Below are 21,440 nucleotides of genomic sequence, written 5' to 3'. Positions count from 1 at the left end.
TTTAAAAATCTGATTATCATTGAATTTAGAGTGATAGGCAGTTTATAATCATATCCAAACAATCTCTGGTTAATTCATAAGTTATTCCCCCTACCCTCCATCTTTATAGAAAATAAATCATTTTAAAGTTCTGATAGCACACAAGGTAGCAAACTGTTAAACTTACTAGGAATTCAGCTTTAGCAACTAAGAACTTATATCTAATTAACTTGCTTAATCCCTACATCACTTGCCAAAGTAGCATTCTTGTCATTTGATTAAATAGGAGTTAATGAATTCTTCTAAGGGTATATCTAAGCCAGCTTTCCTTTCTGAATGTAAATATAAGAACATTGGAATTTTTCATGTTAACTTGGAATAACATCAGTGTTATATATTTTGAGCACTTATAGTATTTAACTCATAAAGGCTCATATATGATTTTTTTACTATTGATTGGAGATATTGGATAAAATTGTGTAGATAGTATGAAAGCCAATTGTGTAGAAACTGTTGAAAGCCAATTCTGCAGTAAACACACACACACACACACACACACACACACACACACACACACATACACACACACACACACACTAATAATATCAAATCTCTTTTAGGACTAGAAGGAAGCTAAGTAAACAAACTAAAGTAAACATCACCTTTTAAAAATGAGGAAACCACGGCCAGGGGCATAAGGAGTGACACATAGGCCACTAGCACAGACCTTCCATTCAGCCTCCCTGACCCACACAGCCCTCAAAACTTTGTTACACCCAGATCCTGTCATTCTTTCTTTCCAACAAACCCTACTGGAAACACTAGCAAGAGTGAAAAGCCACCTTGGCCTGTGTGGCTCAGTGGTTGGAGTATTGTCCCATGCATCGAAGGATAGCGGATTCAATTCCCGGTCAAGGGCACATACCTGGGTTGCAGGTTTGATCCCCGGCCCTGGTTGAGGTGTGACTGAGGTGTGTGCAAGAGACAACCAGTCAGTGTTTCTCTCTCTCTCTCTCTCTCTTCCTCCTTCCCTTCCTTCCACTCTCTCTAAAAAAATCAAAGGAGCCCTAACCGGTTTGGCTCAGTGGATAGAGCGTCGGCCTGTGGACTCTAGGGTCCCAGGTTCGATTCCGGTCAAGGTCATGTACCTTGGTTGCGGGCACATACCCAGTGGGGAATGTGCAGGAGGCAGCTGATCGATGTTTCTCTCTCATCGATGCTTCTAACTCTATCCCTCTCCCTTCCTCTCTGTAAAAAATCAATAAAATAGATTTTTTTTTAAAAAATCAAAGGAAAAAATATCCTCAGGTGAGGATTGAAAATGGCAGTATTTTATTCTTCTTGTGTCTGAATAATATTCCATTGTATACATATTTTTTTTATTTATTCATCCATCGATGGACACTTATGTTGCTTCCATGTCTTGACTATTGTAAGTAATGCTGCAGTGAACATGGGGATGCATATATCTTTTCAAGTTAGTCTTTTACTTTCTTTTTTTTAAAATATTTTTTTATTGTTTAAGGTATTACATGTAGTAGTACATATATCTCCTGTTTTTTTCCCCATTGACCTTCCCCCAGCCTCCTCTACCCCCTGTCGCATGCCCTCATCCCACCCCGCCCCCCAATGTCTTGTATCCATTTGTTGTGCTTGTATGCATGCATACAAGTCCTTTGGTTGATCTCTTTTCCCCCACTCCCCAACACTCCCCTGCTTTCCCACTGTAATTTGACAGTCTGTTCGGTGCTTTACTGCCTCTGTATCTATCTTTTTGTTCATCAGGTTATAATGTTCTTTATTTTCCATAAATGAGTGAGATCATGTGGTATTTTTCTTTCATTGCCTGGCTTATTTCACTTAACATAATGCTCTCCAGGTCCATCCATGCTGCTGCAAATGGTAAGAATTCCTTCTTTTTTATAGCAGTGTAGTATTCCATTGTGTAGATGTACCATAGTTTTCTAATCCACTCATCTGCTGGTGGGCATTTGGGCTGTTTCCAAATCTTAGCTATGGTGAATTGTGCTGCTATGAACATAGGGGTGCATATATCCTTTCTGATTGGTGTTTTTAGTTTCTTGGGATATATTCCTAGGAGTGGGATCACTGGGTCAAATGAGAGTTTAATTTTTAGTTTTTTTGAGGAAACTCCATACTGTTCTCCACATTGGCTGCACCAGTCTGCATTCCCACCAGCAGTGCACAAGGGTTCCTTTTTCTCCCCATCCTTGCCAGCACTTGTCGTTTGTTGATTTGTTGATGATTGCCATTCTGACAGGTGTGAGATGGTACCGCATTGTTATTTTGATTTGCATCTCTCAAATAATTAGTGACTTTGAGCATGTTTTCATATGTCTCTTGGCCTTCCTTCTGTCTTCTTTTGAAAAGATTCTATTTAGGTCCGTTGCCCATTTTTTTTATTGGATCATTTATCTTCCTTTTATTAAGTTGTATAAGTTCCCTGTACATGTTGGAGATTAAACCTTTATCAGTGATAACATTTGCAAATATGTTCTCCCATACAGTGGGCTTTCTTGTTGTTTTGTTGATAGTTTCTTTTGCTGTACAAAAGCTTTTTATTTTGATATAGTCCCATTTGTTTATTTTCTCTTTAGTTTCCATTGCCCTAGGAGTGGTATCGGTGAAGAAATTGCTTCGGCATATATCTGAGATTTCTCTGCCTGTGGATTCCTCTAGTATTTTTATGGTTTCCCATCTTACGTTTAAGTCTTGTATCCATTTTGAGTTTATTTTTGTGTATGGTATAAGTTGGTGGTCTACTTTCATTTTTTTGCATGTATCTGTCCAATTTTCCCAACACCATTTATTGAAGAGACTGTCTTGACTCTATTGTATGTTCATGCCTCCTTTGTCAAATATTAATTGAGCATAGTGGTTTGGGTCGATATCTGGATTCTCTATTCTATTCCATTGGTCTATATGTCTGTTCTTGTGCCAGTACCAGGCTGTTTTGAGAACAGTGGCTTTCTAATACAGCTTGAAATCTGTTATTGAGATTCCCACCTACTTTGTTCTTCTTTCTCAGGATTGCTGTGGCTATTTGGAGTCTTTTATTATTTCAGATGAATTTTTGGAGAGTTCTTTCTAGGTCTGTGAAATATGCCGTTGGTATTTTAATGGGGAGTGCATTGAATCTATAGATTGCTTTGGGTAGTATGGACATTTTAATGATGTTGATTCTACCAATCCATGAACATGGTATGTTCTTCCATCTGTTTACGTCTTACTCTATCTCTTTTTTCAGTGTCCTGTCGTTTTCCACGTATAGGTCTTTTACCTCCTTAGTTAAGTTTATTCCTAGGTATCTTAATTTTTTTGGTGCGATGGTAAATGGGATTGCTTTTTTAGTCTCTCTGTCTGTAAGTTCACTATTGGTGTATAGAAATACCATAGATTTCTTGGCGTTAATTTTGTATCCTGCTACATTGCCAAATTCATTTATTAAGTCTATTAGTTTTTTGATGGAGTCTTCCGTGTTTCTTATGTACAATATCATGTCATCTGCAAATAAGGACAGCTTTACTTCTTCTTTTCCAATTTAGATGCCTTTTATTTCTTCTTCTTGTCTAATTGCAATGGCTAATACTTCCAGTACTATGTCGAACAGGAGTGGTGAGAGTGGGCATCCTTGTCTTGTTCCTGTTAGGGGAAATGGTTTTAGTTTTTGCCCATTGAGTATGATGTTAGCTGTGGGTTTATCACATATGGCTTTTATTATGTTGAGGTATGATCCTTCTATTCCCACCTTGTTGAGAGTTTTTATCAAGAAAGGGTGTTGGATTTTGTCAAATGCTTTTTCTGCATCAATTAATATGACTAGGTGATTTTTATCTCTCAATTTGTTTATGTGATGTATCGCGTTTATTGATTTGTGGATATTGTACCATCCTTGCATCCTCAGGATAAATCCTACTTGGTCATGGTGTATGATCTTTCTGATCTACTGCTGGATCCGATTTGCTAGAATTTTGTTGAGGATTTTGGCATCTATGTTCATGAGGGATATTGGCCTGTAATTCTCTTTCATTGTGTTGTCTTTATCTGGTTTTGGTATTAGCGTGATGCTGGCTTCATAGAAGGAGCTTGGAAGTGTTCCTTTCTCTTGAATTTTTTGGAATAGTCTGAGGAGGATAGGTTTTAGTTCTTCCTTGAATGTTTGGTAAAACTCTCCTGTGAAGCCGTCTGCCCTGGGCTTTTGTTTGCTAGAAGCTTTTTGATGACTGCTTCAATTTCTTCCATAGTTATTGGCCTATTGAAATGTTTAGGTTCTTCCTGATTGAGTTTTGGAAGGTTATATTTTTCTAGGAATATGTTCATTTCCTCCAGGTTGTCCTGTTTGTTGGAATAGAGTTGTTCATAGTATTTTTTAACAATCCTTTGTATTTCAGTGGGGTCTGTTGTTACTTCACCTCTTTCATTTCTGATTTTGTTTATTTGGGTCCTCTCTCTTTGCTTCTTGGTGAGCCTGGCTAGAGGTTCATCAATCTTGTTTATCCTTTCAAAGAACCAGCTCTTGGTTTTGTTGACCTTTTGTATTGTTTTTTTGGTCTCTATGTCATTTATCTCCGCTCTGATCTTTATTATTTCCTTCCTTCTGCTTACACTAGGCTTTTGTTGTTGCTCTCTTTCTAACTCTTAGAGTTGTAGGGTTAGGTAATTCATTACCATTGTTTCTTGTTTTTTGCAGTAGGCTTGTAGAGCTATGAACTTCCCTCTCAAGACTGCTTTCGCTGTGTCCCATAGATTTTGGATTGTTGTGTTTTCACTGTCGTTTGTTGCCATGATGTTATTTCTTCTTTGATCTCTCTGGTAACCCAGTCATTGTTTAATAGCATGCTGTTTAGTCTCCATGTGTTTGATTTTTTTGGATTGTTTTTATTGTAGTTGATTTCCAGTTTTATGCCACTGTGATCTGAGAAAATGCTTTATATGATTTCTATCTTCTTGAATTTGAAGAGACTTTGCCTATGACCCAATATATGGTCTATCTTTGAAAATGACCCATGTGAACTTAAGAAGAATGTATATTCTGTGGCTTTGGGGTGAAATGTTCTGAAGATGTCAATTCCAACTGGTCTAGTGAGTCAATTAGGATTGATGTTTCTTTGCTGATTTTTTGTTTAGAGGATTTGTCCAATGGTGATAGTGGGGTATTAAAGTCTCCTACTATGATTGTATTGCTATCAATCTCTCCCTTGATATCCTCCAGGAGTTTTTTTATGTATTTGGGTGCTCCTATATTGGGTGCGTATATGTTTACCAGAGTTATTTCTTCTTGTTGGATTGCTCCCTTTAGTATTATGAAGTGGCCTTCCTTATCTCTTGTTATGTCCTTCACTTTGAGACCTCATTTGTCAGATATAAGTATTGCTACCCCAGCTTTTTTTCATTCCCATTCGCCTGAAAAACCTTTTTTCATCCCTTCACCCTCAGTCTGTGTGCGTCTTTTTTTCTGAGTTGGGTTTCTGTAAACAGCAGATATATGGGTCATGTTTTCTTATCCAATCTGTTACCCTCTGTCTTTTGATTGGGGCATTTAATCCATTTACATTTAAAGTTATTATTGATAGGTACTTGTTTGTCGCCATTTTTATTCCTTCCCCCTGTGTTCCTTCTTCGCTTCCTATTTTTTTAGCAGACCCTTTAGCATTTCTTACATTGCTGGTTTGGTGGTAATAAATTCCGTTAGTCCTTTTTTGTCTGTGAAGCTCCTGATTTCACCTTCAATTTTGATTGATAGCCTTGCTGGGTACAGTATTGTTGGATTGAGATCCTTCCTTTGCATGACTTTGTATATTTCATTCCATTCCCTTCTGGCCTGATGAGTTTCTGTTGAGAAATCAGTCGCTAGTCTGATGGGGTTTCCTTTGTATGTAACTTTCTGTCTCTCTCTGGAAGCTTTTAAGATTCTTACTTTGTCGTTGATGTTTGCCAATTTAATTATAATGTCCCTTGGCGTCGGTCTTTTGGGGTTCATTTTGCTTGGGACTCTGTGAGCTTCTTGGATTTGTGTGGGTTTTTTCTTCTCTATATCAGGGAAGTTTTCTGTCATTATTTCTTCAAACAGGTTTTCTATTCCTTGCTCAGTTTCTTCTCCTTCTGGAACCCCTATTATGAGGATGTTGTTTTGTTTCGTGTTGTCCCCAAGTTCCCTTAGGTTCTCCTCCTGCTTTTTAATTTTTTTTTTTCTAGAAGCTGCTCTACTTGGGTATTTTTTCCTACCTTGTCTTCTAGCTCACTGATGCAGTCCTCTGCTTCTTCTAGTCTACTCTTAATGCTTTCTATTGAGTTCTTTACAGCAGCGATGTCATTTTTCATTTCTTCTTGGTTCTTCTTCATTTCCTCTTGGTTCTTACACATATTGTCGAATTTGTCTTTCATTCTGTTTAGCCACCTTATGACCATTTCTCTGAATTCTTTCTCTGACAGGTTGCTTGCCTCCATTTCGTTTACTTCTTTTTCTGGCAATGCCTGCTTTTCTTTCATATGCGGGCAGTTTCTTTGTCTCCCCATGGTCTCTCTTCTTCGGGTGTCTGGTTATGTAGTTCTCTCTCTCCTTATCCCAGGTGAAATCTGACCTTTCCGTGGTGGAGTATAGAGCTCCTCTGAATCCGCGTGTTTGCGCCGATTGGGGACCGGTGTTCTGGGGTTCGCAGCTGTTCAGTGGGTGCTGTAGTTGTAGATTCCCCGGGCTTTTCAGGCATCCAATAACATCCACTTTCCCCTTCAAGATGGCGCGGTCTCCCCTTTTACTTTCTTTTGAATAAATAACCAGAAGTGAAATTGCTGGATCATATGGTCATTCTATTTTTAAATTTTTGAGAAACCATCATAATGTTTTCTATAACTTTTGAACCAATTTGCAATCTCATCAACAGTGCACAAGGATAGAATTCCCTTTTCTCCACATGCTTGCTGACACTTATTTCTTGTCTCTTTTATAATAGCAATTCTAACAGGTGTGAAATACGTCATTGTGGTTTTGGTTTGCTTTTCCGTGATGATTAGTGATGTTAAGGACCTTTTTGTGTACTTGTTAACCATCTGTTTGTTTTCTTTGGAAAAATTCAGATCATTCTGCACATTGTTAATTGGATTTTTTTTGCTATGGAGTTATGTGAGTTCTTTGTATATGTTGGATGTTAATTCCTTATTAGATATAGTATTTTCAAACATTTTCCCTCATTCTGTAGGTTGCCTTTTCATTTTGTTGATAGTTTCCTTTGCCATGCAGAAGTTTTTTTAGTTTGATATAGTCCCACTTGTTTATTTTTGTTTTTGTGGCCAAGAAATTGTTGCTAAGACCAATGTCAGGCAGCTTTCCCTCTGTATTTTCTTTTAAGAGTTTTACAGTTTCAGGTCTTACATTTAAGTCTTTAATCCATTTTGAGTTTATTTTTGTGTATGATGTACAATATGGATCCACTTTCATTTATTTGCATGTGACCATCCATTTTTTGAAGAGAGAGACTCTCTTTTCCCCATTGTGTATTTTTAACACTCTTGTCAAAGACTAGTTGACTGTATATGCATGGATTTATTCTGTTCTATATATCTGTGTTTATGCCAGTACTAGACTGTTTTGATTACTGTAGTTTTGTAATGTTCTGAAATCAGGAAGTGTGAGTCCTCCAACTTTGATCTTTTTCCTCAATATCATTTTGGCTATTCAGGGTCATTTATGGTTCCATATGAATTTTAGGGTTGTTTTTCTATTTCTTTAAAAAATGCCACTGGGATTTTGCTCGTGGACACAAGATATCTTTTCATTTATTTGTGTCTTCTTTAATTTCTTTCAACAGTGTTTTGTAGTTTTTAGTATACAAGTCTTTTGCATCCTTGGTTAAGTTTATTTCTAAGCATTTTATTCTTTTTGATGCTATTGTAAATGGGATTGTTTTATTAACCTTTTGCACTCGGATGTTGAGTGTGACTTGACACGGTTAGCATTAGAATAAAGGAATCGAGAAAAAAGCAAGTGAGTGCAAAGGGTTAATTTTCTTTTTGGATTGTTCATTGTAGAGAAATGCAATTGATTTATGTGTGTTGATTTTGTATCCTATAATTTTACTGAATCAGAGTATAAGCATTTTAAAGTTATTTCCCTGAGAAGAACATTAGGTTGTGAGCATAAATAGGAAAGCAGACCAAGGTCTGACTCCATATTCAAGATCAGGAAGACCAGAAGGAGCCAGAAATGGATCTGAGAGGAGACTTAGTGAAGAACAAGTAGAACCGAGGAGTTGTGCTGCAGACACCAAGCAGAGTGTTTCCAGTAGGGTTTAGAAAGATTAAAGAACCTTTCCAGGTCCCAAAGCTGGTTGGAAGAGCAGCTAGCATCCAAACTGACAGGTCATGCTCTAAGTTTCTGTGCTCTACCACATACATCACAAGCATGATGGTGATGTACTGGTCAATAGCACCACCTCTGTGCCAGAGCCTGTTGTCAGAGCTTTATTTATAATTATTTATTCCTATTATCAGCACCATTTTATAGAGAAGGAAACTGAGACACAGAGAGGTTATGTTCAGTCACAAAATGGCTTATCTGCGGCCAGAGTCTGCATTCTGAAGTAGGATCCTGGGCTACCTCCCTCCTCTACTGCCTAAATAATGGCAGTATCATCAAGGATAAATTTTATAAGATTGAATAAGGAAGATCAAGAAGCAAATTTGATTAGTTAATTAGCAAAGGGGAAAAAAACTAAGCAGTGCCAGTTTGACCTTTTGCTCTGTCCATATTGATTTTTGTGCCTTCCAGCCTCAAATAAGCTGATGAAGTGCTATGTGCCCTTCTTCAAGCTTGAACAAAGTACTTGCAAAGTTGCTTTGTTCTTTCTCTCCTTGGAGTATTACTGAGAGCAAAATGTAGTGCTGCCTTTTAAGTCAAATGAAAGCTTTGCTTTCTCAAGGTCATAAAAATCTGATCTCATCCAGTGATTTTGATTTTAATTTAGTCCCTCTTCAAAGTTAAATATAGAAAGTTCTTGCATCTGAGAAAGAGTTGCTGCTGAAAATTATATTGCCTGGACTAGTAGGTTACAACTGTGTTCTTTTAGAATTTACCCTAAATTCACTTTAAGTGGATCTGGAAGCATATTTTAAATTCAGTGTTCCTTCAGAAGTGATGATGCCTTCAGATATCTTTTCTCGGTTGCTTTTCTCCTTCACCACTATCACTTGTTTTTCCTGGACATGGCCTCTGCCGTTCAACATAGGTGGCCCCTGAGATTTTTCTTGTCACCCTAATTCTGGGTTTTGTTCCAAAGTAAGGTTGTACATTACACTTTTGAAAAAATAACCCTGTGCCAGCCAGTGGGGCTATTAGTGTATCCCCTCATGTTCTACCTGGCATTTCATCCCCAGTCTTGCCTGTGCCTCTCCTGTTAGTGACCTATTTTGATCTGAAAAAAAATCTAAGACTTTCCTTATCTTTATTTTGGTTTACATTTCAAAAGTCCAGAACCAGGCTTCTAAGAGGGCAGTATTCCTGAGATCTGATCCTCAGCAAAATAAGTAGTAATTCAGTCATTATCACTAGGCGGGTGGGGGCGGGGGCAGCCTGTACAGATGTTAAAAGACATCTGCATTGACCAACTGGAACCTGGTTCCCAACCTTTGCCAACCATCTCACCATAGGCTGCTGGCCTGAGTCAGAGGAGGTGGGTGGCCTGGAGCAAAGGCCGGTGTGGGGGATACTGAAAAGCTCTCAGAGATTACCACATGAACAATTTGCTTTAACATTTTTTGTAAGGCAGGTCTACTGACGTAAATTCCCTCCGTTTTTGTTTGATTACTTATTCTTCAATGCTCATATGTATATTCAGGTTTTCATTCATCTTGAGTCAAATTTGAAAATGTATAATGTTCTAGAAAGAGATATATTTTCTAAGTTTTCACATTTGTGACCATACTTTATATTTTAGAATGTCTGCTGTGTCAATAATTATTCCCTTTTGCTCTCATAATTTTTTGTCTGCCCTGTTTTTCTATTGATCACACCTGCATAAGATTTGTCTATTTTATTAATTTCTTCAAATAATCCAATTTGATCCCATCTGTTGCTTTTTAAAAATCTCATTCATTTCTATTATTATCTCTTTTTAAATTTATATTTATTGTTGAAAGTATTACAGGTACCCCTCCTTCTCCCCCATTGACCCCTCCCTCCCAGGCCTTCGCCACACTATTGTCTGCATCCATGGGTTGTGCAAAGATGCATATAAGTTCTTTGGTTAATCTCTTCCCACCTCCCAACCCCACCTCCACCCCGTCCTTCCCTCTGAGATTCGTCAGTCTGTTCCATGCTTCCATGTCTCTGGATCTGTTTTGTTCATGAGTTTATTTTGTTCATTGGATTCCACATATGAGATCATGCGATACTTGTCTTTCTCTGACTGGCTTACTTCACTTAGCATAATAATCTCCAGGTCCATCCATGCTATCTCAAAGGGTAAGAGATCCTTCTTTTTTTACTGCTGCTTAGTTTCCCATTCATCAGACTTAATTGGCCCCTAAGGAGACTCACTTTCCTGGAGAAGTGACATACTGATTTATTTTAGGGTCTGACCATTGCTTGAGCCCTCCATAAGCCTGTCCACCATCTCATCGTGCCTCTGGTTTCTTCTGTCCCTGGGTCCCTTCACATACTGTAACCCTTGCCAGCCCAGTGTGAGTTCCTTGTCTGTTCTCTTACAGACACGTGTATACATACATGTAGAGACATGTCACCACAAAGCAGAAGTCTGATTTTATGATCCCCCATTTGTCATTAAGCCCCAGCAAAGATTTTTCCTCCTAAAATTATTGTGACTGGAAAGGGTCTTCCTATATTCCTGTTGTGTTTGGGTTCTTGACTTCATGCAGGAAAAATTTTACAACACAAGTCCAGGCGATTATGAGGGAATATTTATTAAAGTGGGGAACAGAAAAGCAAGACAGGGCTTAGCATAGAAGCAACAGGAGTGCCTAAGATGGGCTACCTTAGCTCTCCGGGAAATCAGAGAAAAGGGGGCCTTAGGGACAGATCAGGGTTTGCCTGGGACGAGCTGCTGCTGCCCATTCTCCCCTGGTTGCAAGCCTCATGGGGTCCTTTGGAGTTTAGGAGATGCATGCCTGTGGGGGAAGAAGTGGGGGAAGAAGATAGGAAAGGGAATGGTGGGGCTGCTCCCCAGAGGGAGAGCTAGTGCTGGGTCCTTTGTCTTGAGGCTTTGTCTCTTTCTTGAAGGTGGGAATCTTAGGGGAGATCTCAGGGGAGGGTTTCAGCAGAATATTTGTCAGTTTTCTAGGAATGTTCCTTCAGAGTCATGGTCTCTACTGATTGGTCAGTGTCAGGGAAAGGGGGTCGTCAGCCATTGCAGCGGGTCCAGGTGCCACCCACCTAGTTTTGCTGCTTTACTGGGCCTGGAGATGAAATACAACTGAGGCCTAGATCTTATCTCTAGGGAGGTGACCTGTATCTGATGTAAATTGCTCTGTCAGTTTGTTCAGCTATATGTTTGTTTTCCTATTCCACTGTCCTGGCTTACTGGCCTGTCTCACTGTCAGAAACCCTTTTGCCAGAAGTACCCTCTTAGAGTTTAATTATAGAACTGATTATGATAATACCTAATAAACAAACAGAAGTATTATTTTAAGTTTTTTTAAAATTCTTTATTGTTTAAAGTATTACATGAGTCTCCCTTTCCCCCCATTGACCTCTCCCCCATCATCACCTCCCCCAAGCACAAGCCCTCACCCCCTCTACTGTCTATGTCCATTGGTTTTGCTCATATGCATGCATACAAGTCCTTTGGTTGATCTCTTACCCCCTCACCCCCCACCTTCCCTCATAAGTTGTACAGTCTGTTCGATGCTTCTATGACTCTGGTCCTATTTTTGTTCATCAGTTTATGTTGTTCATTATATTCCACAAATGAGTGAGATCATGTGATACTTATCTTTCTCTGCCTGGCTTATTTCGCTTAGCATAATGCTCTCCAGGTCCATCCATGCTGTTGCAAGTGGTAAGAATTCCTTCTTTTTTACAGCAGCGTAGTATTCCATTGTGTAGATGTACCACAGTTTTCTAATCCACTCACCTGCTGATGGGCACTTAGGCTGTTTCCAAATCTTAGCTATTGTAAAGTGCTGCTATGAACATAGGGGTTCATATATCCTTTCTGATTGGTGTTTCTGTTTTCTTGGGATACATTCCTAAGAGTGGGATTACTGGGTCAAATGGAAGTTGCATTTTTAATTTTTTGAGGAAACACCATACTGTCCTCCACAGTGGCTGCACCAGTCTGCATTCCCACCAGCAGTGCACAAGGTTCCTTTTTCTCCACATCCTCGCCAGCACTTGTTAATTTGTTGATGATAGCCATCCTGACAGGTGTGAAATGGTACCTCATTGTTGTTTTGATTTGCATTTCTCGGATGATTAGTGACTTTAAGCATGTTTTCATATGTCTCTCGGCCTTCTTATGTCCTCTTTCGAAAAGTGTCTATTTAGGTCCTTCGCCCATTTTTTGATTGGATTGTTTATCTTCTTTTTGTTAAGTTGTATGAGTTCCCTGTCAATTTTGGAGATTAAATCCTTATCGCAGATAACATTGGCAAATATTAAAAAAGTCCCATGCAGTGGACTTTCTTGTTGTTTTGTTGATGGTTTCTTTTGCTGTGCAGAAACTTTTTGTTTTGATGTAGTCTCATTTGCTTGTTTTCTCCTTAGTTTCCATTGCCTTTGGAATTGTATCAGTAAAGATATTACTACGACATATGTCTGCTATTTTGCTGCCTATGGAGTCTTCTAAAATTTTTATGGTTTCCCGTCTTATGTCCTTCATCCATTTTGAGTTTATTTTTGTGTATGGTGTAAGTTGGTGATCTAGTTTAATTTTTGCATGTATCTGTCCCATTTTCCTAACACCATTTATTGAAGAAACTGTCTTAACTCCATTGGATGCTCTCGCCTCCTTTGTCAAATATTAATTGAGCATAATGGCTTTGGTCGATCTCTGGGTTCTCTGTTCTGTTCCATTGCTCTATGTCTGTTCTTGTGCCAGTACCAGGCAGTTTTGAGATCAAGTGCTTTGTAATATAGCTTGATATCTGGTATTGTGATCCTTCCAACATTGTTCTTCTTTTTCAATATTGCTGCAGCTAATCAGGGTCTTTTTTTATTCCAGATGAATTTTTGGAGAGTTCTTTCTAGATCTTTGAAATATGCTGTTGGTATTTTAATGGGGATTGCATTGAATCTATAGATTGCTTCTGGTAGTATGGACATTTTAATGATGTTAATTCTACCAATCCATGAACACGATATATTCTTCCATTTGTTTATGTCTTCCTCTATCTCTTTTTTCAGCATCCCGTAATTTTCTGAGTACAGGTCCTTTGCCTCCTTGGTTAATTAATAGTATTTTTAAACTTTTCCAAAATGAGAACTTGATTATATTGAGTTTTGTTTTTTTTAAATATATTTTATTGATTTTTTACAGAGAGGAAGGGAGAGGGACAGAGAGTTAGAAGCATCGATGAGAGAGACACATCGATCAGCTGCCTCCTGCACACCCCCTACTGGGGATGTGCCTGCAACTAAGGTACATGCCCTTGACCGGAATCAAACCTGGGACCCTGCAGTCCGAAGGCCGACGCTCTATCTACTGAGCCAAACCGGTTAGGGCTATATTGAGTTTTTGAAAGGTATAAAGTTATATGACAATCAGACATTTTCCCTCAATGTTATTTTTGCAGCAGATATTTAAAGCCAGGTCACTTTAGGTGAAAGGCTTCATAAATTGTGTGCACCTCCGATTAGCGAGCACAGGTAGCACTCTAATAATGACACTCCTCTGGTCATTTAAAATTAATTTTTTAAAAATATGTATTTCAGAGAGAGTAAGGAGAGGGAGATAGAAACATCAGTGATGAGAGAGAATCATTGATCAGCTGCCTCCTGCACACCCCCTACTGGGGATAGAGCCCACAACCCAGGCATGCGCCTTGACCAGGAATCTAGCCGTGACCTCTTGGTTCATGGGTCTGTGCTCAACCACTGAGCCACACTGATTGGACTATGAGTACTAATTTAAAAGAAACCCGGGGAACAAGAGTAAATCTTTCTAGACTTCACCTTCCCACCAAGGAGACTTTTTATCAGCCCAGATGTTAAGTATGGGATCCATAGTTATCAAAGAGAAAATGGACTGAGAACACTTACCCATTTCATAAAGCACATCTGCAGCCATCACAAGTAATTCCTGGCTACTAAAACACATTATGGTTCAAACAGTTATCCCTGTGTGAGGGTGGAGGGAAACACCTATTATAAACTCTCTCAGGCCTTCCAGCGCCTCATTAAGGGGGGGAAAAAATGGAACAGAATGATGAGGTCGGGTTATGAGGCCAAAGTAGGGGAAAAGGCAAGGGTTTTGCTTGTGCAGCCTCTGCCACAATAAAGAGGACCTTAACACAGATGGACGGTACCCTACAAAATGTAGCCCATAATTCAAGCTGTCAGCTTAACCACACTGTTTCCAGGTACAGAGAAGGAGCCCTTGTTTCCTGGGTAAAGAGAAGGAGCCCCGTTGGCTGACCCTTGGTCTGCAGCCTGCTGCAGCCCGCCCTGCTCCCTTGGCCTTTGTGTCTCAGTCCCCTCCTTCCCTTCTTGTAGGCATTGTGCTTCCTTCGAGTGGCCCCCTGTAAGGGACCACCCAAGGGGCTGCACAATGGGAACTGAGGTAGCCACCAAAACATAGGTTTCGTTAGACTGCCCATTAAAAGAAAAATACTGTTTAACTGTGTATGTGTTTGTCCTTTCTACAACTGTTTTGTGTGGCAAACAAAACCCCATATACAAACTTCACTGTGGCCACACATACAGCTGTTCCAGCCATTGGGGGTCAGGTTTGAGATAGTCGCTCCAGTTTATTTTCCCAGGGCACTAATTCTTGATGCGGTTTATATTTACACATTTGGATTTCTGGCCAGGAAATCTGATATCAAAGCAAACAAATTGCACTGGCTTTATGAAACTATTGACAGTCCCGGAGTTTGTGGCTGGGCATTACTCTTGGGTGAAATTTGTCTGTGGTGCTCCTTAACAAAAGCTAGCAGCCTAGAATTCAGTTCTCAATAGCCATTTACACCTCTGTAAAAGGATTAGCTCCAGCCAATTGTTATACTGTTTAAACCTTAATTTGCATCTTTATAGAGGTAGAGCTTCTAGGGACCTCTCTGCTTCTCAGTTGTATTTGTGTACCTGTGGGTGGGAGGTCACTGAAGGTTTTTCTCTTATTGGGTGAAGGTGCTGAATTGCTTCAGGAAGACCAGTAAGCTACACAAATTGAATTAGAGTCTCAATTTTGAGTGACAACAGTACCCTCTGGCTCCTTAGTTATATTTTGTAGCAGTTGTGGTCTTATGAGTGTTTGGTACATGAATGCATTCTGTTACTTCTGCTTAAACTTAAGAAATAGGGTCATGGGAGCATTTTAAATCTTGCTCATTGGAATCAACAAATTTCCTCGAGAATTAAATGTTTAAAAAAAGAGAACTAGAACTTGATAAAGTGATCATTTTAAAAGTAAACTTTTCTATACAAATCATGTGTTGTTAGTTTAAAGATCAAAGTAGGATCAAACCAGGAGGAGGAAGTAGTGGAGTTTTGGGGCAACTGTTTTTGCATTGGAATTGGAAAAAAAGGAGGGTTCTTTGTCTCTTTCCCACCTTTGTGTGCATGGGTTCATTCTAAATAACACACTCATAGCTATGGTCACCTCCACAAAGATGCCTCTTTTTTATTTGTCATTGTTAAAGACAATTTTTTTCCTAAAACTTTGTTCGGGATGTGACTAACTATAGTGCTTACCATTCTTAAATCTCATTAAAAATACAGTAAATGAATTTTATAAAACATTTTAAAAGTAGCATTATATTATGTAAATTACTTAAACAAACATATAACTACTTATGGTCAGTGATCGTCATACCATTTTGAGACTTTTGTCCCCTAGAGGAAATAAAACCTGCAAGTCCAGCCTGTAGCACTACAATTGAAACACATAAATTCTAAGTCCCCCAAAAGATAATACCCATAGGACTGTGTGAAAGTTATCTGGAAGAGTTAAAGGAAAGTTTATTTTCTGTAGCCCTCATACTGGGTTATTTTTGCCAAGAAGTAATTATCAATTTTGATACTAAAATAAAAAGCAGAGAAACTTTTCTTTCTAACTCACTTAAAAACAAACAAACCTTAATTTGAGTGTTCACATTATCTTGCAGTAGAGTTATTCTCTTTTAAATTATCACCCAAATTCTGTGAGATTGAAAGATGAAAATGAAGCTAGAAAGCATTTACTTTTCATTTGGACCCCAAAAATGTATTTGTATGCTTTAACTGTTACTGGGTAAAATAAAATATATCTCTTTAAAGTGTCATTTGTGGCCTTGGCCGGTATGGTTCAGTGGTTAGAGCATTGGCCTTCCCACCGAAGGGTAACTGGTTTGATTCCTGGTACCTGGGTTGCAGGTTCGAGCCCCGGTCCTGGTCGGGTGTGTGTGTGTGTGTGTCCATTTGCTAGACTTCCCAGAGAACAAGCTGATGGTAGGGCTCAGCCTGTTGGTTCCAGGACCATAGGAATGCAAATAGGAGACATGAAAGAAATTGGGATCTTGAATTCTAAAATAGTGTTTTCATAATACATAGTTATCTTTAATCTTTAGCTCTATACAGTGTGTGAATCCTTTAGTGGAGTTATTTTCAGCAAAGGATTGATGTATATGATGTATATTTTGCAAACTAAAGTCTGGTATTGTTACTGGCAGAAATAGTTTCTTACAGTGTCGTGGGAAAGGAATTTCAGGGACACTCTCGAAGGAGGATTTGAGTGATAGTGGCAAGATTTATTAGAGCAAAAACAAAGGAAGGCTTAGGATAGAAGAGCCCAGATCACAGCAACAGGAATAAGCCTAGACTGGGCTGCCGAGACTCAGGAAAGGAAGTTACAGAGGCAAAAAGAGAGTTCTTAAAGTCCTCTGCTCCCCTGGTTGCAAGTCTCGTGGGGACCCTTAGAGTTTAGGAGAAAAGAAAGCAAAAGTACAGCCCAAGAGAAAGAAGGGTGCACAGGGCACAGATGCCCTTGAAAAGGCTGTCGCGCTTGACGAGAGGCTTCACTGGTGGGTCCAGCAGCAGAAACTGGTAGACATTGCTGATGTGCCCCCAGGTCCATCATGCCCGATGCCTCTTCCATGACCAGGTGGTCCAGCTCCGTCTTGCAATGGGAAAAGTTCAGCTTCCGGGGCTGCAGGCCTGCACTTGTGCCCACTGGCCCAGGCGGGTCAGGACCCAGAGTTGCAGTGCTGTCACCTCCAGCATCTGAGGCTCCAGTAGTCCAGCTCAGTCTCTGCTCCCGCTGGCATTAAAATTCTTAGCTGTGTGACCTTGGGCAAGTTACTTAACTTCTCTGTGCCTCATTTCACTATCTGTATATCTGTCACCAAAGCTCAATGGCTCCCAGGCTGCACAGCTGCCCTGCCCACCCAGACGGGCCTTTGTTAAGCTTTTACTGTAATTCCTTGTGTTTAAGGAGGTGCAGGCTTTCTTTCAAACTATTCATTTCTTTCCTGGCTTTTCCTGGAGCTGTGCTAGTACCCTCCTACCATCCAATTCCTTTTTTGGATTTTCTGGGGTTTAGTGCCCTTATCCTACCCAGTCCTTTCCCAGGGTCATCTCCTCCCCCTTTATGGTCTCCATTTTGGCTCCTGTGCATGCTTCACAGTTCTGCTTTATCATTTGGCTTCTATTGGACATGCACTAATAGGACCTCCCCTGTGCCATTTCCCCTACTCCCCAGTCAGGTGGACTCCCTGGGCACTGTGAAGCTGCCTCTTCCTACGTAGTGAGGCTGGTTTCTTTGCTCCCATCCTTTTGTTGATAACTGTTAGAAATCCTCAGCACAAACCAGCTCATCTTTTAGCCAGACGAGGTTCTGAGTTAATCTAGAGTAGACCATAAGCTCGCTGCAGACAATGCTTGTGGCATCTTACTAATTACTTGTTGTCACCCATGGATGCTCCAGACTGGTATAAGACCAACATCTAAAAACACATAGTTAAGTGTGTTTCCAGATCTTAGCTATTGTAAATAATGCTACTGTGAACATAGGGGTGCATATATCCTTTCTGATGGGTGTTTCAGGCTTCTTCGGATATATTCCTAGGAGTGGGATCACTGGGTCAGATGGCAGTTCCACTTTTAATTTTTTGAGGAAACTCTACATTGTTTTGCATAGTGGCTGCACCAGTCTGCATTCCCGCCAGCAGTGTACTAGAGTTCCTTTTCTCCACATCCTCATCAGCACGTGTCATTCGTTGATTTGTTGATGGTAGCCATTCTGACAGGTGTGTGATTCCTCATTGTTGTTGTTTTTTGTTTTTGCCTGTGCTGGTCCTTAGCTGGAAATGTTATCTCCCTTCTAAATCATGCCTGCCCGAATATCCTCCTCCTTGTCGAGGCCCCCTTCTCCCTCCCTCGTTCCCCCCTCTCCCTCCCTCGTTCCCCGCCCCCCCCCCCCCCCCCACACACACACACAGGAAGCCAGGGAGCTCTGTCTGTCTACCCCCTTGCAATTCCTTATTGTCTGCTCTGAAATTGGCTCACCTTAAGAACAGGCTGTTATTCTGTGAATTGAGTGGTGACAGGATAAAGCCTTTCAGAAAGAATTAGGCCCTAGATTCTGGAGCACTGATGGGGTGTCCCAGAGTCCAGAAGGCCTGAACCATGGGGCCCACTTGTATTTCCTGCCCAGGGTAAAAGGGCTTCAGAGTGAGGGTGGGCTTGAGCCTGAACTTATTACTCACCCTCCAATAGATGGATAGAGCGAGTCCCTTTCATCCTTGTCATGTCAGTTAGATGATCATATTGTTTTATACGTTGTTTCATTTTCTTTTGGGGGTATGCATTGAATATTCCCAACTACATGTGTGATCAGCTCAATAAAAACAAAAAATACTGTTTTTGCCTTTAATATCTTCTCCCGTAGCTTTTTAAAATCGTTTTCTCCAAAAATACACTTTTTTTAAAAAAGCAAGTTATAACCAATCTTTTTGGAGGCTACTATAATACCATAACAAACCTAATCTAAAACTGTTAGACTCTAAACTGATGAACAAAAACAGATCTAGAGACAGAGAAGCATCGATCAGACCATCAAACCTCAGAGGGAAGGTAGGGGTGGGTGGGGGTAAGAAGGAGAGATCAACCAAAGGACTTGTATGCATGCATATAAGCCTAACCAATGGACACAGACACCAGGGGCGTGAGGGCATGAGTGGGGGGGGGGGGGTGGAGGAGGGCAATGTGGGGATAAGGACACATGTACTACCTTAATCAATAAAGAAAAAAACAACAACTGTTAGACTCTACAAGTCCCTCAGGAGACTGGAAATAGATAATGAAGGCTAAATCCCTCTTTCCATGCCTTTCTGTTCTTACTAAGAATAAAGAAAATTTTATTTCCATGGGATCTAAATGGAGAAATAATAGTCATTTTTCTGCATTCAGAAATAGAGGACATAACCTATACTCTAGCCAGCAGTTTTCAATTTCTTAGCAGTGACAATTTAAGTAAATTTCATTTGAGTTGTGGAGATCTAACTTTGTTATGATTGACAATATAAAATTAGCCTTTTCTGCTGTTGAGATTATCTAGCATTCCTATCAGTCAGGTGGAATGTGGAATGAGATTGCACAGCTGTGGATCTGAAGTCTTCAAAGGGTTAAAAGTTACTTCCTCTGATGGATTTAAAACTGCCACATACACACAAACAAGTTTTTCAAACTGCCCTGTTTTACATCTTTGTCGAGAGACCGTCTAGTTGCTGCATTTTTATGTCTAGATTATATTACAGATATATTTCAATAAACCACGAAGAACCACCACAGATTCTAGAAGCTGGCCGTCTGTGCTTATATAAACATCTCATGCAGCACCTGTCTTACTTTATAGGCTCTATAATCACAGTGACATTCCAAAAGAAGACCTTGAAGACTTCGAAGCAGCTGTCCTTCCCCAGCTTCTGAGACTCTCCCCCGGGGGTGGCAGCGATGGAAAGCAAGTCAGGTATTACTGTCATGAAACTACGGCTAGGGTGGGGTGGGCTGGCCATTCAGGTTCCCAATGCTCCCAAGAAAACAGTCACAGAGTTGCAAAACACTAGTCCACACCATCAGCACGGGGAACACACTTGTAGTCTTCAATTTAACTCTTTTATGAACATCACCATCTGCTTCTTTGTAAATGTATTTGTTTCTAACTGCTAACTGGATATACCCACTCAATCCCTGCTTATCGCAACATTTTAAGGGCTTACTTGGCAGGAGAGAACAGGGATAGCCTTTGTTGGGTATGTTATGTTAGCATATCTTAAAGAACAGTCCAACATATAACCCACTGAAACCACCACCTAAAGGGGATGTCCTTGGCACGTCCCAACCCCCGATGAGTTCCTAAATTTCCAAGGTCACGCTAGTGATACAGGCTCCCAATCTAGAAGATACTGATCTACAATCTGCAAATATATTACCTACACCAGCAGCATCAATAAAACCTGGGAACAGAAACAGCATCTCAGGCCCTACCCAGGATCCTCTGAATAAGGAATCTGGGGGTGGTGCCCATCCATCCGGGTTTCAGTGAGCCCCACGGGAACTCTATTCCCTCAAGTTTGAGATCTACCACTCAGAGTATGTGTCTTAAATGGCCATAAAGCTGGGACGAGAGAGAGACGTTTGTCAACAGGGTAGTTGGCAGTCATGATTCTTGTACATCCTAAGACAATCAGAATTCTGTTCCATACCTTCTACCCACCTTTTACACTGTTGGGTTTCCTTCCATGTCCTCAGAAGCTTTGTGGCATCTGGGCTACTTATTGAGTTCATATAAATGTGTAATATGTGGAATGGTTTGTTCACTGCTGGCACCTGATAGATGCCTAATTCATATTGCATGAATGTTACCAGTGTCCTAGTCCTGATTTTTATTTTGAGGACTGACTATATTTCCCCTTATTAAAGTACATTCTTACCGTTTACTAGTAAAGAACAAATTGTTACTCAAGCATGATCAATAGATGTCTGTGAAAGCCCATCTGAAAGGACCTCTTTTGGTTGAGAGAGTACACGGGGCTTTGGATCTAGTTGTCTTACATCCAATGCCATTTTCTCTTCCTTTAATGTAGGCTGTTTCATGTTAATGATATAAATAGGAAGGATAACATGATTTTCTTTAGACTATAATTCAGCATAAGTGCAGTGTGCTGGATCGCATCAAGGAGTAAGGAGAAGTCAGATAATGGTCTCTAAAAGGACCTTGTCATGGAAAACCTTGGCCAATCATATGGTTGTTTCACAGACCACAGGATGAGGTTTGCAAGTCCTGAATGTGTTTACA

The 21,440-nt window shown here is 40.1% G+C and overlaps 1 protein-coding gene across 2 annotated transcripts in view; it reads left to right on the top strand.

The window, feature by feature from the left end:
* Positions 1-21,440, top strand: part of KIZ (kizuna centrosomal protein) — a 126,161-nt gene that overhangs the window by 39,468 nt on the left and 65,253 nt on the right. For both annotated transcript variants that reach the window (XM_079784392.1, XM_079784391.1), the window contains exon 7: positions 19,998-20,111. In XM_079784392.1, the coding sequence (XP_079640518.1) occupies positions 19,998-20,111 (114 nt within the window). The remainder of the gene's footprint in view (positions 1-19,997; positions 20,112-21,440) is intronic.

The sequence above is a fragment of the Cnephaeus nilssonii genome, assembly GCF_951640355.1.
Source record: "Cnephaeus nilssonii genome assembly, chromosome: 11".
NCBI lineage: Eukaryota > Metazoa > Chordata > Mammalia > Chiroptera > Vespertilionidae > Cnephaeus > Cnephaeus nilssonii.
Note: the sequence above shows the minus strand (reverse complement) of the source record. Positions and strands in the feature narration are given on the sequence as shown.